At 37.7% G+C, this 19,216-nt stretch overlaps 1 protein-coding gene across 1 annotated transcript in view; it reads right to left on the bottom strand.

The window, feature by feature from the left end:
- Positions 1–8,727: 8,727 nt before the first annotated feature.
- Positions 8,728–19,216, bottom strand: part of GADL1 (glutamate decarboxylase like 1) — a 167,185-nt gene continuing 156,696 nt past the window's right edge. Inside the window, exon 15 of the mRNA XM_050777207.1 lies at positions 8,728–10,401. Coding sequence (XP_050633164.1) covers positions 10,228–10,401 — 174 coding nt within the window. The 3' untranslated portion in view covers positions 8,728–10,227. The remainder of the gene's footprint in view (positions 10,402–19,216) is intronic.

The following is a 19,216-nucleotide window of genomic DNA, read 5'->3' as shown; positions in this document are numbered from 1 at the left end:
ATGCAGCATTCAATTTGCTCTTTTCCCAAGGTGTAAAGTGTAGTGGTGGTCACTGCATTTCAGTTAAAAATCTTGTACTTCATTTTTGGCTTTAGAGAACCCAGACCTGCTGCCAACACTTGGCCAACATCCTGACCAAGTCAGCCCCATCCCTAAAAGTACCATACCTTCAACCTATAATCCAGTCCCCAACCTGTAACTACATACACACACCATAGGCCAAGAGTAGAGCTGTTGTGTGAAACCTGTATCTATTAAGATGTTTCCATGATATTAAAACTCAGACCAATAGAGATTGGAAGACACTATGCTAGAGCATAAATATGCAGGACTAGTCACGTGACTGTTATTTCACTGGTTTAGTTAGCTATAGCAGGGGTGGAACAGGCCTAGGTGCCACACAATTAGTTTATTCACAAACTCTAGGATCTGTTCTTCACTCTTGTTTGTTCACGTTAGGAGAAGAGATGCAGAAATTCGCACCTACACCTTACTCAGCTACCACTACATATGAATATCCTGAGCTTGCAGAGAGTAAAGATTTTTAAAAATTCTTCACAATTTGCATACCAGATTAGGGCGATATGTGAGTTCTTGACTGATAAACCAGCAAGTCACTATAACATGAATATAAAAGCTCCTTAGAAGTCATTCAGGTTGGATTGTATAGCTCTGCCCTCAAAGATGTGAGAAATACCAAAATTGATTCACAGGCTCCAGATAGCAGAGAGTAAACACTTGAGTTGGGGATATTCATCCCAGAATGAGAAAATTCTCTCCTATAGATCCAAATTAGAGGCCTTAGAGGGGTTTTTGAATACTTGACCTAGTCATTCAACTAAAAATTCAACACACGTTAACTTAGATATGAGATGAAAGACATTTTTGAGAACCCATGCTAAATACAAAAATTAGTCCTAAAAGAAGAGAGTTGAGGAGGTAATGACATTTGCTCAAGCATCCATTGCTCATCCTCTTCTGTACCCAGCCCATCAGCAGAAAGGAACCACACCTGCAGAGAGAACAGCTGTGTTTCCATTACGGTTTAACCATCTTCTCATCCCTTCATTTCTGGCAGAGCATGACTTACCCAGAGAAACTTCAAATAACGAATAAAAATTCACTTCAAAATAATAAATTCACTTCAGAATTAAAAAAAACTTCAAAAAACAGCTTTCAAATAACAGAATAAAAATTGTTTAGGACTCACCATCCACATGAACCATAGTTTGAACTATTTGTCTACTACGTTGTTATCAGTTAGAATTTCAAATTCCAGAATATTTCAAATGTGAGTCTATATGGTGTCTTGCGAAGTCTTAAGATGGATGAACTCTTGTCATACTCTATCGTGAGGAAATATTTACAATTCAAAATCATGCTTAAGAAGAAAAATTTTCTGAGATAAGTCAAGTCTAGCTAGGCGCGGTGGCTCACACCTGTAATCCCAGCACTTTGGGAGCCCAAGGTGGGCGGATCACAAGGTCAGGAGATCGAGACCATCCTGACTAACACAGTGAAACCCCGTCTCTACTAAAACTACAAAAAAATTAGCCTGGAGTGGTTGCGGGCCTGTAGTCCCAGCTATTCAGGAGGCTGAGGCAGGAGAATGGTATGAACCCGGGAGGCGAAGCTTACAGTGAGCCGAGATCATGCCACTGCACTCCAGTCTGGGTAACAGAGCGAGACTCTGTCTCAAAAAAAAAAAAAAAAAAAAAAAAAAAAGAGAAACATTTTCTGAGATAAGTCAAGTCTACATTTATTTTTAAGAAGAAACTTTTCTCTTTTCCTGTAGGGGCACATTTACTGACCAAAACACATCATGTCTCAATTTGTAGCATGTGTTTTAAAATTAGAGGTGACTTTAGTGCTTTCTTTAAGGCAATTGGTTAGTTGTTTTACATTTATGATATGCCCCTCAAATTAAAAAGTCATCTCCAAATACAAAAGCACCCATCTGCCAATCTTCCTCACTTCCCTAATTATATATTGAGCAATTAATTACTATGTGTGAAGCCCTCTATAAATATTATAGTCTAATTTTTTTAAATGCACAGAGATATGTAATTACAAATAGTTGCACCTGTAGTTTAGGGAAAGTACAGCAGCTTATGTTGGTGCAGACGCCATTTGGGTGGGTAGAGAATAGGCAGAGAAGCCATTCTTAAAGAACTGAGAATCAAGCTGAGATCTGAACTGTAAGCACAAATTTAGGTAGGTGTAGAGAGAGAAGAAGGAAATCACACTTGAGGAAAAGGGAGTACATGCAATATTCAAAGGTTTTGACATTCAGGGGAAAGGACAGGGGTGGCTGAAAGAAGACTGAATTTTCTGGAGCCCAGCATGAGAGAGGCTGCAAAACATAAAGCTGAAACTTCATGGAACCTGGAGGCATGCAGAGCTTTGGCAACCACTTGCAGAATTTGGATCCTTATGAGAATTCAAATGACTTCCTTCCATAGAGCTTAACTATCAGGACTAAGAATGAAGATCACTTACACCAACAAGATTTAACTCTTTATTCTTAACTGTAGATTCTTGCTCAGAAAGTTAAGGTTGTAAATCTATGAATAACTTTGTTTACTTTAGGAAATTCCTGCTACCTGATTTATCCAAATAAACACTTGACTCATCTCTCACATCAGGACAAAAGAATGCTCACCTGCAGAAACAGCTTGCTTATCAAACAGCAGTTTATTTATCAAGACTCACACCAAGACTTTCACTTTGCTGTGCTCACTGGTGCCAAAAGATTACATGATAAATTGTATTTGAGTCAGTTTGTCTTCTAAGCCACTTGTGTCCAGAACCAAAGCCTATAAATGTCTCCTCTTCCCCCTTTCTGGGACACCTCTAAAACTTATTCAAGGCCATAGGATAAATTAGCTTTTCTTCACTTAACAGGTTTTCTGGTAGTCTTTGGCAGAGTTGGTAGTTGTCAATCCTGGGAGCAAACAAAAAGCTATTGAAGATTTTTAAGAAAGTAAAAGATAGGACCAGCATTTTAATTTGGTGGCAGTTTGGTGAGTAGATTGGAGAAAGCATAGAATCAATGTATGGATGTGGCTGTAAGGAGGCTATTGCTATAGTCCAGGGGGAAGGTGATTGAAGCTTGGAATTTTAACATGACAATTGAGATAGGATAAATGGATGGATTAGAGACGTGTTTTGAAAGTAGATCCAACAAGGCCTGCTAACAGTGGAGGAGAGGGGGAGTTAGAGGTGTCAAGCATTAATTTATGAATTTTTGGTTTGCAAACTAGATAGAAAATGCTGGCAGTTATTGAGGTGGAAAACATAGAAAAGGAACGGGTTTGGAGAGAAATGTGAGGGTTGTGGGTAGGAAATCATGAGTCAGTTTTGGACATGCTGAGTTTGAGGTGTCTTTGAGATACTCAAGTGGCACTGTCAAGTAAGCATTTGGACATGTGGTCATGGAGATCAGAAAAGGTCTGAGAAACAAAGCAATGACCAAATACTCAGAAAATAATTATTTCATCTCCACTGTGGTTCCCGTTTAAATTTCTTAGTATGTGCACCCAAAGGGCCCTTTATACTGCTATCCTCCAACTTTAGTGGCAAAAAGCAGAAAGGAAAATTCTTGTATTCAGGCTTGAGAAAGATGGCAGGGTAGTATGATGTAATTATTGCCTTCTAAGACCAACTTGGTTCTTAATGGCCTTTCCTTTCCGTATAGCTATACTAACAAGAAGTTAAGAGTCTGGTCTCTGGGGTGAGGTGGGCTTAGATTTGACTGTTGAATCTATAACTTACTAGATCGATAATCTTAAGAAATTTTCTTAAACTGAGCCTCAGGTCCCTCAATTATAAGTTGAGGATAATAACAACTACCACCTCATAGAGTATTATGAGAAGTAATTAAGTCCATGTAGTGTGGCTGGTGTAGTACTTGGTGTGTAGTATGGACTCGATAAATGTTAGTTGTTGCTATAATTTTCATCCTTGGATTACTGCATTAGAGGATTCTCAAGCTTGTAGAATTTTGGCCGTAAGAAGTGCCATGCCTGCAAAATTAGAGAGTTAAGGAAACAGAAAACCTATACTATTATTCTAATGTACTTCAGGCCCACACCCAAACTCACTGCCAACCCCATGGAACTATAAGGGTCTAAATATCCAGTGCTTCATTTGACTAAACTCATGCCCATTGAGAAGAAGTGGAAAATAGAATGAAGACTGAGAGCTCTCATTTTTCTCCCCTTGTGACTTACATTTAACTTCGGGTTGTTTTTGTATCATTAGATGAGTTTTCCCTTAAAAGCTTGTCAAAAGTCCCTTTATTGCAATGTTGCTACTGAACTGTGTTCCCTAAAGCCAAGAGAGTCATGAAAAAGGAACTTCTTTCTGAATCCAGTTGGATTGAACAATTTAATCCATGTTTTCTTGAGTTAAATTGTATAAAATAAATCCTATACAAATTTGAACAAATCATACAAGTTCTACTTAGTTGAAATAAATTTGCCCAAGATCAAACGAGCTCAAATAGAATGTGATCAAAACAGAGAGACATAAAATTACTTCAAACTGCAATCAGGCCAGTTCAAATGATATTAGGCTACTTCAGACCAGTTAAAAGGAATCAAACTGGTCCTGAAGAGCTTAAGTTGAGTCAAATTTTTTTTCCAGTTCAAAATTGGCTCTAATTGAGTCAAGGGGATTAAGACATTTCAAGTTGTATCAATCCATTTCCAGTTGGATTAGATAAGCATGAACCAGGCAAGCTGGCTCTGATCAGCTAGAATGAGACAAATTGAATGCTAAACAGTTTAATTGGAATCAAGCTTTATCAATCTAGGTTAATTTCTGTGCTGTCTGGAAAAACAAAACATTGCTTTAAGAACTGGTGTCTCTCCATGCTTGAGTCATGGTGGCAAAAACGATGAGTTGCTTGTCAGTGTCCATTCTGGTAGTTTTCTTCATTACTAGTGAACCTTATACGATTGTGGTCATCAATGTATCTAGCTAAAACAAAGCAAAAAACAAACAAAAGACTACATTTTCTAGTCTGTCCTGAAGAGAAATATGACAAGTGGAGTGGGCATTGAAAAATGAGTTCTTTTCTATTTCTTGTGCCTGAATTGTGGAAAATATCTGGAACCACAGAGTTGCAACCATGGGTAAAACATGGTGACTTAATTCATCTCTAAGGATGTCAGAATAAAAATATATAAGGATCCTGGGTCCCTGATAACATGGTGAAGGTACCATCCCCTGTTTCCAAAGTGGTCAGTGCTCCTTCCAAATCTCCTAGGCACTCACCAGTCCTGCTGAAGACTTTAGCTTCAAGCATCTGTACTCTGTCTAAAGGATTTCTTGGGCCATGGGAGCATGGTGGGGGACTGTCGGGTTGCTAATGCCCCTGGAATCAGTTATCAACCAACTTATCAACCAATGGATTAACAGCTGTTCTTCCCCAGCCCTCAGATGGAACATCTCCAAGGTATATTCTATACCCTTTCCCAGATGTCATGTGTAGGATTAAGCCTCAGTTGCTCAGAGCACTAATTTTCTCACTAATATCACTACTGATTCTCTTCCATTTCCTGTCTCAGTGTACCACTCTCTAAACAGTGTTTCCTGGCATCACCAAATGAATAGGCTACTTGCTCTCAAATCCTTGTCTCATACCTGTCTATGAGGTAACCAAATGTAAGAGCATCTCTGGATTGTCTATCTTGGAACTTATTTTGAATAAAGAAACATAAGGCTCTTTAATTAAATCACAATTATTTGAATATTCTCTTATGTGCTGCTAAACCTCATCCGATCCAATTAGCAATGTAATAATTTCTTTTTTTTTTCTTTTTTGAGACGGAGTCTCACTATGTCGCCCAGGCTGCAGCGCAGTGGCCGGATCTCAGCTCACTGCAAGCTGCGCCTCCTGGGTTCATGCCATTCTCCTGCCTCAGCCTCCCGAGTAGCTGGGACTACAGGCGCCCGCCACCTCGCCCGGCTAGTTTTTTGTATTTTTTAGTAGAGACGGGGTTTCACCGTGTTAGTCAGGATGGTCTTGATCTCCTGACCTCATGATCCACCCGTCTCGGCCTCCCAAAGTGCTGGGATTACAGGCTTGAGCCACTGCGCCTGGCCAATAATTTCTTAAGCTTAAATCACTTTATTATTACTAGACCTTTTTCCAATGAAGAACAGCTATTAAAAACCAAAAACCAGAAGAAAAATTTAAAAGCCTTTTTATTGAATAAAGTCTGATGCCTACTAAAATATTGAAAATTATATTCTAAATGTTTACTTTTAGCAAATACAATTTCAACAAGTAAATGGTTTCTACATTGCCAACTAGTAAATTTCAGTTTTTACTTGATTCATCCATAGCTTTTGATAGAGTTAGTCCTTTCCTTCTTTCTGAAAAATGTTTCTCTAATTGGTCTGTAGGCAACCACCCTCTCTTGGCTTTCCTTCTGCCTCATTGGCTGCTGCTTTCCAGTCTCCCTTGCTGGTTTCCCCTCATCTCAAGCTGGTATTCCCAGGCTCAATCCTTGGCCAGTCTCTCCTCTTTATCAAAAAGCATGCTCCACATGATATCATTCTATCCCATAATTTGAAATAGTATCCCTAGGTTGATGGATCTTAAATTTACATCTTCAACCCCAATTTCTCCCCTGAAGTTGAGACTCATAACTAACTACTTATATACCATCTGTGGTTGACTGGCTTTTAGACAGCTCAATTTTCACATGGCTGAAACCAAGCAAAATCACTCTTCCTGCAATCTTCAACACAGTAAATGGCAACTCCTTTATAATGGTTGCCCAGGCCAAAAGCATATGAAACTAGCCACATTTCCTCATTTCTCTTTCAACACTCCACTCCAGTAGCCAATCCTATCAACTCTACCTTTAAATACTTCTAGAATCTGACCCCCTTTCACCATACCGCCACTAAAATGCTAGTATAAACCACCATAATTTCTTGCTTGAACTCTTTCAATTGCTTCCTATTTTAGTTCTCTGACTCTACTCTTGCCCCCCCCACACCCAGTTCTCTAAGCAGTAATCAGTGTGATCTTGATTCAAATATAAGTTGAATTACATCAGTACCCTGTTCAAATTTTCCATTGTATATCCATCTAACTCTAAGTCTTCACCTACAGAACCCAGTGTAGCTGACTCCCAGACACTTTTTTACTTCATCATTTACCACTCACTCTGTCATTCACTTGGTTTCAGCCAGACTCACCTCCATGTTGATCCTTGGACACATACCATGAATGCAACTCCTCAGGCCTCTGACTTATCATACCCTCTATCTAGAAGATCTTCTCACCAGCTACCTTGTGCCTCTCTCCCTCACTTCCTGGAAGTCTCCACTCAAGAGGCCATGACTAACCAACTTTTCTACCATAGCACGGCCCACCACGCTCTCCCTTCCAGGTTCTATCCCTCTACTCTGTTTTTCTTCAGAATATTTATCACCACCTGACTTGTTACATATTTATGTGTTGTCTGTCTCTATTAGGATGAAAATGTTAGAAAGGACTTTCTATTTTATTCACTGAATATCTCTAGTACCTAGATAATTGCCTAGAACATAGCAGGCATACTATAAATGTTTTAATGAAAGAATAAATGCATGATAATAATACTTCTCTCAAAAAATTATTTTTGACCACTTAGTCAAATACCTGATTGAGTGTAGTATGTTTGAATGTTTCAAGAAAAAATAATGAAATTTTCAAAATTTCTGGCAGCAGTTGTTTTTTTACATTGATCAAGGAGCTGCCCTCTCATAAAAAGGCACAGCAGGAGTTGAGCTGTGGCTGAGCTACCCATGGCTTACCTAGTAATTGAGAAAGACTAAACAAGAGAGTCCACTCTTTGCTATAACTGCTTTTTTCCATTTTATTCAAGGTGTTAACTAAAATACAGAGAGCTTTCAACCTGCTTTTTCAGTCATTAAGCTAAAATGCCAACCAAGTCCAGTTCACTTCTAAAATGTGTTGGTACAATCCAGTAAGGAGGAGATGACAGGAAAAGAAAAGTCAACAACACTAAGTATAGTAATGTTCCTTTTTGTTTCATGAAACTCAAATTGTTACAAACATCAATTTTAGGAATATTTTATGTAGACATTAAAACAAAAAGGCAACAAGAAATGCAAAATAAATACACACACACACACACACACAAAAATAGGTTTCACCTAAGAATTTGAAGTAATTCAGAGAAAGATTTAATATTCTTTGACCAATAGAGATACCGAGAAACTGCACACTAAAATGAAAATAAGCAATAAAAGCAAATAGTACTCAAAATTTAAATGACATTAGTTAATAATGGAGTATGAAAATGTTATTGAATATGCTAAGTCTAATACTTTAATACTCTTCAATCATTCACCTTTTAATGCAGAGCTTTATTATATTCATAATCTTATCTTGTTGAACTCTACACCCACACCTATGAATTCCATCAATTTCTTAGTTAAATAAAACTTTCCTAGAAATCTAGGACCAGGGTCAGAGATAGAGTTAAAATCACAGGCGAAATGGAGGAAGTATTTCCACTGAAAGGCTGATGATTCCCAGATCTCTAATATAAACCACTTAATAATCTATACTGATATTTCAAATCTTAGGAAAGGGAATGTTGTACAACCGTGGATGTCCTTGTGTTTATTCCCTAGGAGGCACAGAGCAAGATAAGAAACAAGCCACTCAAGCTAAAAGAGGAACACAGAAACATATATGTATATATATCACAGAAACATATATATATGTCCCAAATTTGTTCCCAAATTTTTCTTAAAAAGCACCCCAGTTCAGGTATCTTAAATAAAGAAAATTAGTCATAGATGAAAAAAAAGAGAAAACCTTCCAGTTGTCTACCAAGAAAAAACTAATGTGAATATTATGTGCATTTCTATTTTGAAGACTAACAGTTTGTTAATTTATTAATAGAACCTGTATTTTTCTGTCAATTATTGTGCTTTCAATTATTGTGGTTTGAATATATATAGAGAGAGAGTCCATCCCTGGCTAATGACACAAATGATTTTGGGAAGTGAATTAGGACTATTGCTCATTGATTGAAAGGGCCATACTACAAAGTGTTTGCCTTTTATTCTAATCTCTAACTGAGAAAAAACAGAATGGATAATTTGAACTTTTGAGATAAACATTCAGCCTGCATAAAACATACATCTCTATGAAGTAAACATCTTATACAGTTTCTCTCTTTAAAAACAGCTTTTGACATGCTTCTGATGTCCTTAAATATTTGTGCTACAGATGCCATAGTTGTATTTTTTCAAAGACTGGCTCAGAGGTTTCTGAAACATTAGATATCCCTTTGCTGGCAAAATATCAGAGTGAGCATTCGATCATTACAAGGTTTTTCTTAAACCAGTGTTTCTCAGATTTTACTGTGCATCAGAATACCCTGAAGAGCTTGTTAAAACCCAGAATACTGGGCCTTACCCCCAGAGCTTCTGATCCAGTTGGTCTGGGTAAAGCCTGAGAATCTGCATTTTTAACAAGTTCCCAGGTGATGCTTTGATGCTGATAGTCCAGGGACCACACTTTGAGAGCCACTGCTTTAAACTGTTAGTTTATAAGTTCTTTAAAGAGCAATGTAAGCTTTGGCCGGGCGCGGTGGCTCAAGCCTGTAATCCCAGCACTTTGGGAGGCCGAGACGGGCGGATCACGAGGCCAGGAGATCGAGAGACGATCCCGGCTAACACGGTGAAACCCCGTCTCTACTAAAAAATACAAAAAAACTAGCCGGGCGAGGTGGCGGGCGCCTGTAGTCCCAGCTACTCGGGAGGCTGAGGCAGGAGAACGGCGTAAACCCGGGAGGCGGAGCTTGCAGTGAGCTGAGATCCGGCCACTGCACTCCAGCCTGGGTGACAGAGCAAGACTCCGTCTCAAAAAAAAAAAAGAAAAAAAAGAGCAATGTAAGCTTAGAATCCAGAACCTACATGGTACTTACTATCAGAGCTGTGTTCCAGGGGCATTCCTTGAGAAAATCATTTTTTTTTTAAACTTTCTTCTTTTAGCAACAGTAATGCCCAGGTAGCTAGAGAGTCCTTCATATTCATTGCTTAGCATTTTGGTTTTGTTGGGCCTGGACTTGGGAGTATTTCCTATTTCTCATCAGAAGGGCTGCAATCTACTGTGTATCCCCAAGATGTTCTGAATCTAAACTCTCCCAGGACAGGATTTATGCCTCTGGGGGACGAAAGCCGCAGCTACATGTCTTTACCCAGTAAGTCTATCTCATCCAGGAGGAAGTCCATGTCCTCCCGGCTCACTTGAGGGCTGATCACCACCTGGCGGAAGAAGTTGACCTTTCCCCGGTGCGGCTGGTAGCCCAGCATCAAGCTTCCCTTCTTCATCATCCTCTCCTTAATGGCTGGGGCCACCTGTGTGGGGAGAAAAGGGGAGGGAGGTGAAAGACCAGAACACCAAGGCATTTCAATAGCATTTTCACCAGCCATTTGACATTTACTGGGCATCGACTGGTTTGGATCCCATTCTCATGCACACAAGGTTGACACTAGTAACAATAATAATTTATGGAGGACTGATGACATATGAGTACTGATTCAAGTGCTTTAGACATATTAATCTTCACAATAACCGTGAGGAAGATGCTACTAATATGCCCATTTGTGGTCGAGAAAACAGGTACATGGAGACTAAATCAATATCTCAAGGTCCCAGGCATTTTCTCCCTAAGCCCATACTCTTAAGTATAAATCATTATGCAATGCTGCCTCGTTAAAAACAAATCGGGTGTCCACAGGGATTACAGTCTCATTCTCAAATTTGTCTTAACTAACAAACACCCCAGTTCAGGTATCTTGAATAAACAAAATTAGTCCTAGATGCAAAAGAAAGAAAACCTGCCAGTTGTCTACCAAGAAAAAACAAACATGAATATTATGTGCAGTTCTATTTTGAAGCCTAATAGTTTATTAATTTATGAATAGAACCTGTATTTTTCATTAATTATTGTGCTTTGAAAATTTATGGCTGCCATTCCTAGAAAAAAATGAAACTTAAATATTATTCTCACATATGAAATATAAACACTCTGTCTCTTATTAAGAGATGTAAATGTGGTAATAAAATTAGGCCTGATATTTTAAAGATCTATAGCTGACATGCGAAGTACAGGCCCTGATAATCCAGATACACAGATTTTTCTAAAAGTTTAATGTTTGAAGAAACTATACTAATTTAAAAACCACATGGGAAAATCAGTCCATTTTCTAATCAGTAGTATGGCCACCAAAGAGCTAGGTTGTAAACTTTTAAAATAGTGAAGTTCATTTTTGATACACTGAGTTAAAATATTAAGAATGCACTTTTACTATCTTGGAAATCCAAGTGAAGTTTTTCCATTTGAATTTTATTTTAACTTTTTTTTTGAGTGTGTCCTATGCAAATATGTGGAAAGGGAATACGATGAGTGTCTATCCTTGCCTTCTCAGGAAGATGAGACTTAGTCCTCCAGAAGGGAGGACTACATAGAGAAAGAACACCAGGCAGAGTGTGGTTTTGAACTCCTTAGGTGAGGGGCATGAATCTTGGTTCCCACGAGTCTCTCTCTCATAGTGTGACAATCCCATACCGCTCCAGTTTTTGAACATACCCACATTTTGTCAGCAAGTCAAATGACTTCATCTGACACTCAACACAATCTTGATCTGTTCCAAAGCTGATGGAAAAATTGGGTGTTTTAGACCTCTGAAGATACTACGTGCTGAACTGTACCACAGAGCCTTCTCAAGGGATGTTCAAGGGTAATTTTAACTCAACAATTTTTTTTCCACATGTGCTAATTTTAGAACATAAGTCTTGCAAAACATGGACTACACAGTGCTTACAATAACAAAACAAACATCTATTCAGCAAAATCACATTGCCATTCTAGCAAAAGATTGGAAGTTTCTTACATTATAACAAGATACGAAAGGAAAATATATGCATGTAAAAGAAAAAATGTAGAAAAGGTGATGTTAGAGGTCAAGTTAGTGAAAAAAGCATGGGCCATCAGGTTCTACAAATTTCTAAATATATGTGACACATTTTATTCTGAGCTTTCTAGAGATTAGAAAAATGTGATTAAACAACAGCCTTCATTCACTTGAAAAGAGTGACAGATGTCCAGTTGATGCTGGAAGCTGGAAGCTAGGAAGTAACTCTCTACTATGCTTACACGTATCTGCTTGAAACCCATGAATTTGTATGCATTGGTTGAGTTTTCTTCCAAATCCATTTATGCAAGTAGTAATTATAAAATCAAGTAAAATAATATGTAAGACAAAGACAGGTGAGTGCCAAAAAAAGTGATTTTTATAAAAACTAAGTTGAGTCCGTTGGAAAGACTGGATAAAGGGGGACGGCTAAACATCATTGCGATCACACCAGGTAAGAGAACTGTAAAAGCTTATGAGAATCCAGACTGATTGTGCATTGCGATCACTACACAGGTGCCTGAGTACTTCACTTGAAGAAACCTGAGCTGCATAAGACAAGATGATTCTTGAAGAACGTGGTTTATACAAGAACTGTGGAGGGCCCTCTCATCATCAGACCTCTACTTAAGAAAAGATTCACTTGTTTTTAAAAAGCATTTGGAAATCTTCACTAGGTGGAAAAAACCTTTCCATCAAAAGATGGTAACATAAATGTACATTGATGTACGAATATAACATTAAAAATGCAAATATAAATATACAAATATTGGAAAATGTTCACATTATGTATGCATCACATTATTTTCTAAGATTATTTGCTTTACCTGACTAATCCTTCTCACCTTAGGTAGGAGGGCTTCTCCTGTGTGTGTGGATATAAATGGGTGTGCATGCATAAGCGTGTGTGTGTGTGCCTGTGTATATGCACATGTGTATGTACACACACACATATAATTTAAACCTCTGACCCACCATATTGTACCGCTCTTAAAACCTCTCTGGCCACAGGGCAATGGCGAACCATGCTTTGACTTAGGTTCATGATAAAAGTACGTTTGTTTTTAATTCAAAGAACGAGTGGCCTTCTGAATGTAAACTGTGAGAAAAAGACAACAGTACTGCCAGTGCTAAATCAAGATTAGGAAGACCTAATTTGGTCCACTACATGGACCAAATGTCTGGCCAGAAGAGCCACAGGCTATCAGTTTTAGAACTTACAGCTTGTGGTTCTGTGGTTCTTGTTTTTGAAATTAAAATGCTCTTCATATTCCTCTTCGTTGTCCTCCAGGTACCCAGGGTATAACTGGCTCTGGCTTGTAGCCAATTTTAAATTTAAAACAGGCATGCTCTTGTCTCAGACCTAATTTGCATAGTCTATTCCTGTTTACTTTTCAATACTTCTATTTTTTCTCCCAAAATGGTATTTCCTGCCTTATCTTTGGAGAGTATTAGAATTTTGATTCCAGCACATAATATGTCTGAGGCTCACATGAGGCAATTATCAAAATGAATCTGTCACGTTTGTATTTCTTGTGAGGAAGCCAGAAATACTTTCTAACGTGAACAAGAAAGTTAAAGGAAGAGGGCACCTCAGATGTTTTAATATAAAGATACTTTGGATGTTTAAATTCTTGCTCTCGTGTAAACCACATGAATGTACTTCCATGGGCAAAACACAGAGAATAAAAGCCAAACTTCTAGGACAAATTTTGTTACTGATTTTCTGAGATTATAAAGACATAACTAAATATATGACTCAGAGGACTAGCTAAGCAAGGGTTTGACAGTACAACACACTTCTATTTATGAGTCTATGAACTGTAAGATTAATTCCTAGAGGCAGTTACTAGGTAAAGACGGAAGGTCTCCCCTGTCTATGAATACTTCAAGGGAAAGAAAGTAATAAACAACATCAAAGCTGATATTCATCAAATCTCTATCACAACCTATTCTGCTGGTAGTAGTAGTAGTTGTTTTTAACACATATTTTACCAGTTCTTTACAATTTGCAATGTCTTTTCGCTGTCTGATTCCCATAAATTGAAATTAAAGCTTGCTTGAAAGGAATTCATGTTTTTGGTAATTTAGGGACCACGCATATTCTTACTAACAATCTTTTTTTTTTAAAGCTTTTATAAGCGTATCACCTTTGCACTTAAAAAAAAAAATCAACCATTTTTTAATTTATAAAGCTCCAGTTATAATCCAATGCTAGGTAATTTGGATATTCCTTTTTGTTGATCACAGCAGAGAAACAGTCCTGATCTGACAGGATGGCATGTCACAGGGGAAGGAAAATGTGTATGAACTAAATGTCGGCATCCAGATATCACCCCTAAATGGGGTGCGCATAGAGGAAAGCAATTTGGCAGGAGTGAGATTGCTTTCCAGCTCTCAATTATTTTACTGCTGTTTTTCCTTCAAATTGTAAATCAAATTCTTTTCTTGTGCCTCAGTGCACTGGTTCCTGCATCTTAAGCGGAGGAAGATCCTGACATTTCTATTTGGATACACAGTGACTTAATCTACACGTTTCTATAGAATTTCTGTCTCTCCCTACCCTTAAGTTATGTTCCATCAGTGAGTTAGTCATTTAAGTAGAGTTTTGTTGTCACATCGCTATAGCACAAAATAGGATTTGATATTTTAAAGTTGCTGAAATCCAAGGAAAAATAAAGTAAGATGACTTTCTTTCTGACCAAGTGGGGCAATTTGATAAAAAGCTACTGACCAGGCATCATTATTGCCTTTGATTAAAATAAAATGATAATTTCCATAAAATGACATTTCTTTTTAAGACTGTTACATACTCAGTGTTAACAACAGTTTTTTAAAATACAAAGTGTTTTTCAGGGTCGGGTGCGGTTGCTCACATCTGTAATCTCAGCACTTTGGGAGGCCGAGGTGGGAGGATCACTTGAGGCCAGGAATTTGAGATCAGCCTGAGCAACATGGTGAAACCCTGTCTCTACTAAAAGTACAAAAATTAGCAAGGCGTGGTGCTGCTTGTTTGTAATCCCAACTACTCGTGAGGCTGTGGCACGGGACGCGGGGGTTGCAGTGAGCCAAGATCACTCCACTGCACTCCAGCCTGGGTGATGGAGTGAGGCTCTGTCTTAAAAAAATGTAATAAAACACAAAGTGTTTTTCAAACTATCTGTGAAGAAGGATCAGTTTTATTTTTTTCAATGCATTATAGACTAGCACTTTTGTAAAATACAATAAAAATCAATTACTAGCAAAATGAAATAAAAATACAAGCCCAATTTTGTTTATTTTTAAGTTCAATAGTAAAGTTAATCTGTTAAGGTTGCTATAAAAATTTCTAAATGGAAACTGGATTTCCATAAATTTCTTATTGCAGACTGGTAACACAGATGGGTTGGGATTGCTGCTGTGGCTTTCTTCCAGTATAGTTTTTCTGGAACAATCACAAAAACTAATTTGCTTTATACTTTCCTCCCACGTAATCTGGGTTCCCAATGTGTCCCACTTTTCTATGTCAACTTGAGGAGGGTTCTGCTGAGTGGGATATTGAAATCTAGTTCATGGAAAACGTTGGCATGAAATGTTCATACTTTGTATCTGGCACTCAAAACTATCACTGAGACGTATATATCTCCTTCCCCTGTAAAGTCATTTCTTTTCTCTCCTTCCTTCCTTCCTCCCTCCCTCCCTCCCTCCCTCCCTCCCTCCCTCCCTCCCTCCCTCCTTCCTTCCTTCCTTCCTTCCTTCCTTCCTTCCTTCCTTCCTTCCTTCCTTCCTTCCTTCCTTCCTTCTTTCCTTCCTGCCCCTCCCTCCCTCCCTCCTTCTCTCCTTCTCTCCCTCTCTCCCTTGCTTGCTTGCTTTCTCTTCTTTCTTTTTTGTAGTTTGGGGTCATCTTAGATTTTCTGAAGCCACCATGGATCAAGGCAGGGGCCAGAATTCAGGGTATGAACAGCATCAAGGGTAGAACTTAAGCGGAAGGATTTCAGTTCAAGAGAAGTATTAGCATGTCAAACCAATTCAGATTTTGATGGCTTTCCACGTGCCTCCCCCTTCTGAGAGGGTGCACCAATGCAGTGGCAATCTAGAAGGTAGAGTTTTTCCTGCCTCACTGGACTCAGGAGAAAGTAGCCACAGTCCTCAAAAGCTAAAGCCTGATTACCCATCTGAGAAAAGCCAACGTAGAGAATACTGAATGCCAACTTCTGCAGATGTGAAAAGTTAGACATGTGAGAAAGCATGAAATTCTTTTATTTGCTTATTAATTTTTCTGGTATTTATCTCCATAACTAAAGCATTATAGTTGGCAGTGAATTTAAGGTCATCAGAACCATGTTAGATCACAAAGTCTCATATAGATTTACATGTCTGTTTGCCTTTTAGTTTCAATTTTTGTTTAAGTATATTCTTCAGTGGAAAAGTGGATTTCATCTGTTTCTGATGATGAAAGAGCTCAACAATATGTCTCATACAAGTACTTCTTAAAACCTAGTGAACATTCTTATTTCTGAACTACATATCTGACCATAAATATGAACGGAATTATTCTGCCTGTAAATATGAACTGAATTTTCCTTTACACATGCAGCTCACAACATGTAGAGTTGAAATGGGTTTTGGATTCAGCTAAATATACATCCTCCAGTGTGTCACCTCCATGTTAGCCAGGCAGGCTGTTACTAAATGAACAGCTGTTGACAGAAAGCATTTCCTTATGGTCTAAACATATGATAGTGTAAAAAAGAAAGTGATTGTTTTAGTCTTATATAAAAAGTTTTTTGTGTGTTAATGGTTAGCTTTACATCTTTAAAATGTATTAAATGGAATGTCTCACCAAATACAAAAAAAAAAAAAAAAGGCTAACCCACAATATAGAAGCTTTTCTATTTCCAAATATGTCTGAGTAATTTGTCTCTTGTCCCAAGTGAGACATCCTACATACCACTACATACCAGACATTTGCCCTCCCAACACAGCTTGCTTTTGTCCATAGCCATAAACTGCAGAAATTTTGATTATCCTTCATCGTATAGTCAATTTCAGTCCCCATTAAGGAAGAAATCAGTATTTGCCAGAACAAGTACTTTATCACCTTCTTGTTTCTTAGAGCACCTGACAATTTAAAGAGGGGAAAATAATAGTCTTCTTAGTTTGTGTTCAGGTACCATCTAAATCTCTCTACTTTGTTGTTTTTTCTACCTGATTTTGTCTTAGGTAAAATGATCTTATTTCACTGTTGTTTCATCAAGTTACACATTTTCCTTTTGGAATAGAAAAATAGCAAGAGTGCTGCCCTTTGTTGAAAGCTACTTGATCCATGCAGTAAAGAAAACTGAATCTCCCACTGCATTGTGTAAAAGCGGTCACACTACACAGTTTAACCTTCTGGGGCAATTGTTTGTTAATGAAAAACTTAGAACATTTTTCTTAAAAATGCCAAATCAAATGAAATTATTCACTCCATTTTTTTCTTCTTTACATTGGTGTTTTGGCTGTATAGTCTTAAAAAAGATGTGTGAATGTTTACAGTAATTTATTCAAAGCAACACAAATGTACTTCAAGTACAGAATGGATAAAGAAACTATGGGAATACCTATACAATGGAATACTACTCAGCAATTAAAGGGAATAAACTACCAACAACACAACATAGATGAATCTCCAATAGACTATGCTAACAGAAAGAAGCCAGACTCAAAGGCTACCTTCTATATGTTTCCATTTATGTGGCATTCTGGAAATGGCAAAATCAAATGGCTAGAGAAAAGATGAGTGGTTGCCAGGACTTGGGCTGAGGGGAAGGGTTAACGGCAATGAGTCAGTCCTAGGGAATTTTGGTGAATGATGAACACTGTGGTACTGTCATGGTGGGTATATAAACACCAATGGGCAAAAAATTCTATTCGAAGCTGGGCCTTTCACTCTTGGGTGCAAAGGAAGAAGGCATTTTGAACACGGTAGAACTTGAAGCTTTTCTTCCTGGTGGGCTGAGTGGAATAATGGGAACTGCATGGCTCAAGGATTTTGGGGGGCTCTACCACACATCAGACTGAACATATTTAAATGTACCCAACATACTTATTAAATATAATTCATATGGAATTATAGAAGATTTCAGTTGAATTGTGATTGACTCAGTTAACATAATCTTTTGTTGTGTTTGTTTTTTAGTTTTCCTTTTACATTTTGGATCCATTTTTAAAACTAGCAAATATTTTAATGTGGCCCTATTGAATTCTATCCTCTTCATGTTTATTTTGCCTGATGATTAAATAAACAAACTCAGTTCACACTAGTGTGATCAAATATCTGGTTTGCTCAGGAGAGACCCATTTTATACATGTTTTCCTGTAATTATCAATAACACCCCTTTTCATGGCCATAAGTGTCCCACTTCAGATGATAAACTTTATGGATTACATTGACCATACATAGACCAACAGACTAGCTTAGACTGACTTGCGACCCAATTCCTGAAATTCTCTGTGACTTTGGGCCAATATTTAACTCCTCTGGGAATCATATGTCTCTTCCATTCAGAGCCGATAATCCTTTGCAGGGTCCTTATGTGGACTAAGTGAAATAATGAGAACACAATAAGCATAGTGCTTGGCACATTAGGCACTCAGTAATGGAACTAATATTATTTATTTCTTAAAATAAATTTGTATTTAATCAATTTACACTCACATTTGGACTTTCATTACATTATTCATTATTATCTCTTGAGACATGAACATTTCCAAGTGCTATGAAAAACATGACATAATTTATTTTCTCCCTAAAGTGTCTAAACTGTATTTAAATATTTATGAGAGAGGCTGCAAGTTTGAAGTTTCAGAAATTAAATATTGCACCCATGTATGCCACTAATCTTCCATTTAAGTTGCAGGATTTTTTCAAACGTTGATAAAGTCAACTTACATTTTTCCTTCACAAAGTAACACAGTCATTGATAATCTTGGCAGATATTTTGGAGGGAAGTTTTCCACTAAAATTTATTGTGGGTATGGATGAGTTTATTATATTCTAGAAATTTCTATCTGTTGCATAAGTTGTTAAAATACAAAAGCATTTTAAAAGTAAAAAAAATTACTTTTTCTTGGACCCAGGAAAAGGCCATGTACTTAAAATTCATAAGCTTGTTTCCAGCATTGTGCAGTCTCCTTGTACTTTCTTGTCATTTATGTCTTTATCAAAGAAAGGTTGAAGAATACTATTTGGTATGTCCCAAATGTACATGAAAATACAAATCACCTAGATTCA

The sequence above is a fragment of the Macaca thibetana genome, chromosome 2 (genome assembly GCF_024542745.1).
Source record: "Macaca thibetana thibetana isolate TM-01 chromosome 2, ASM2454274v1, whole genome shotgun sequence".
Lineage (NCBI taxonomy): Eukaryota > Metazoa > Chordata > Mammalia > Primates > Cercopithecidae > Macaca > Macaca thibetana.
This window is presented reverse-complemented; position numbering and strand designations above follow the sequence as displayed.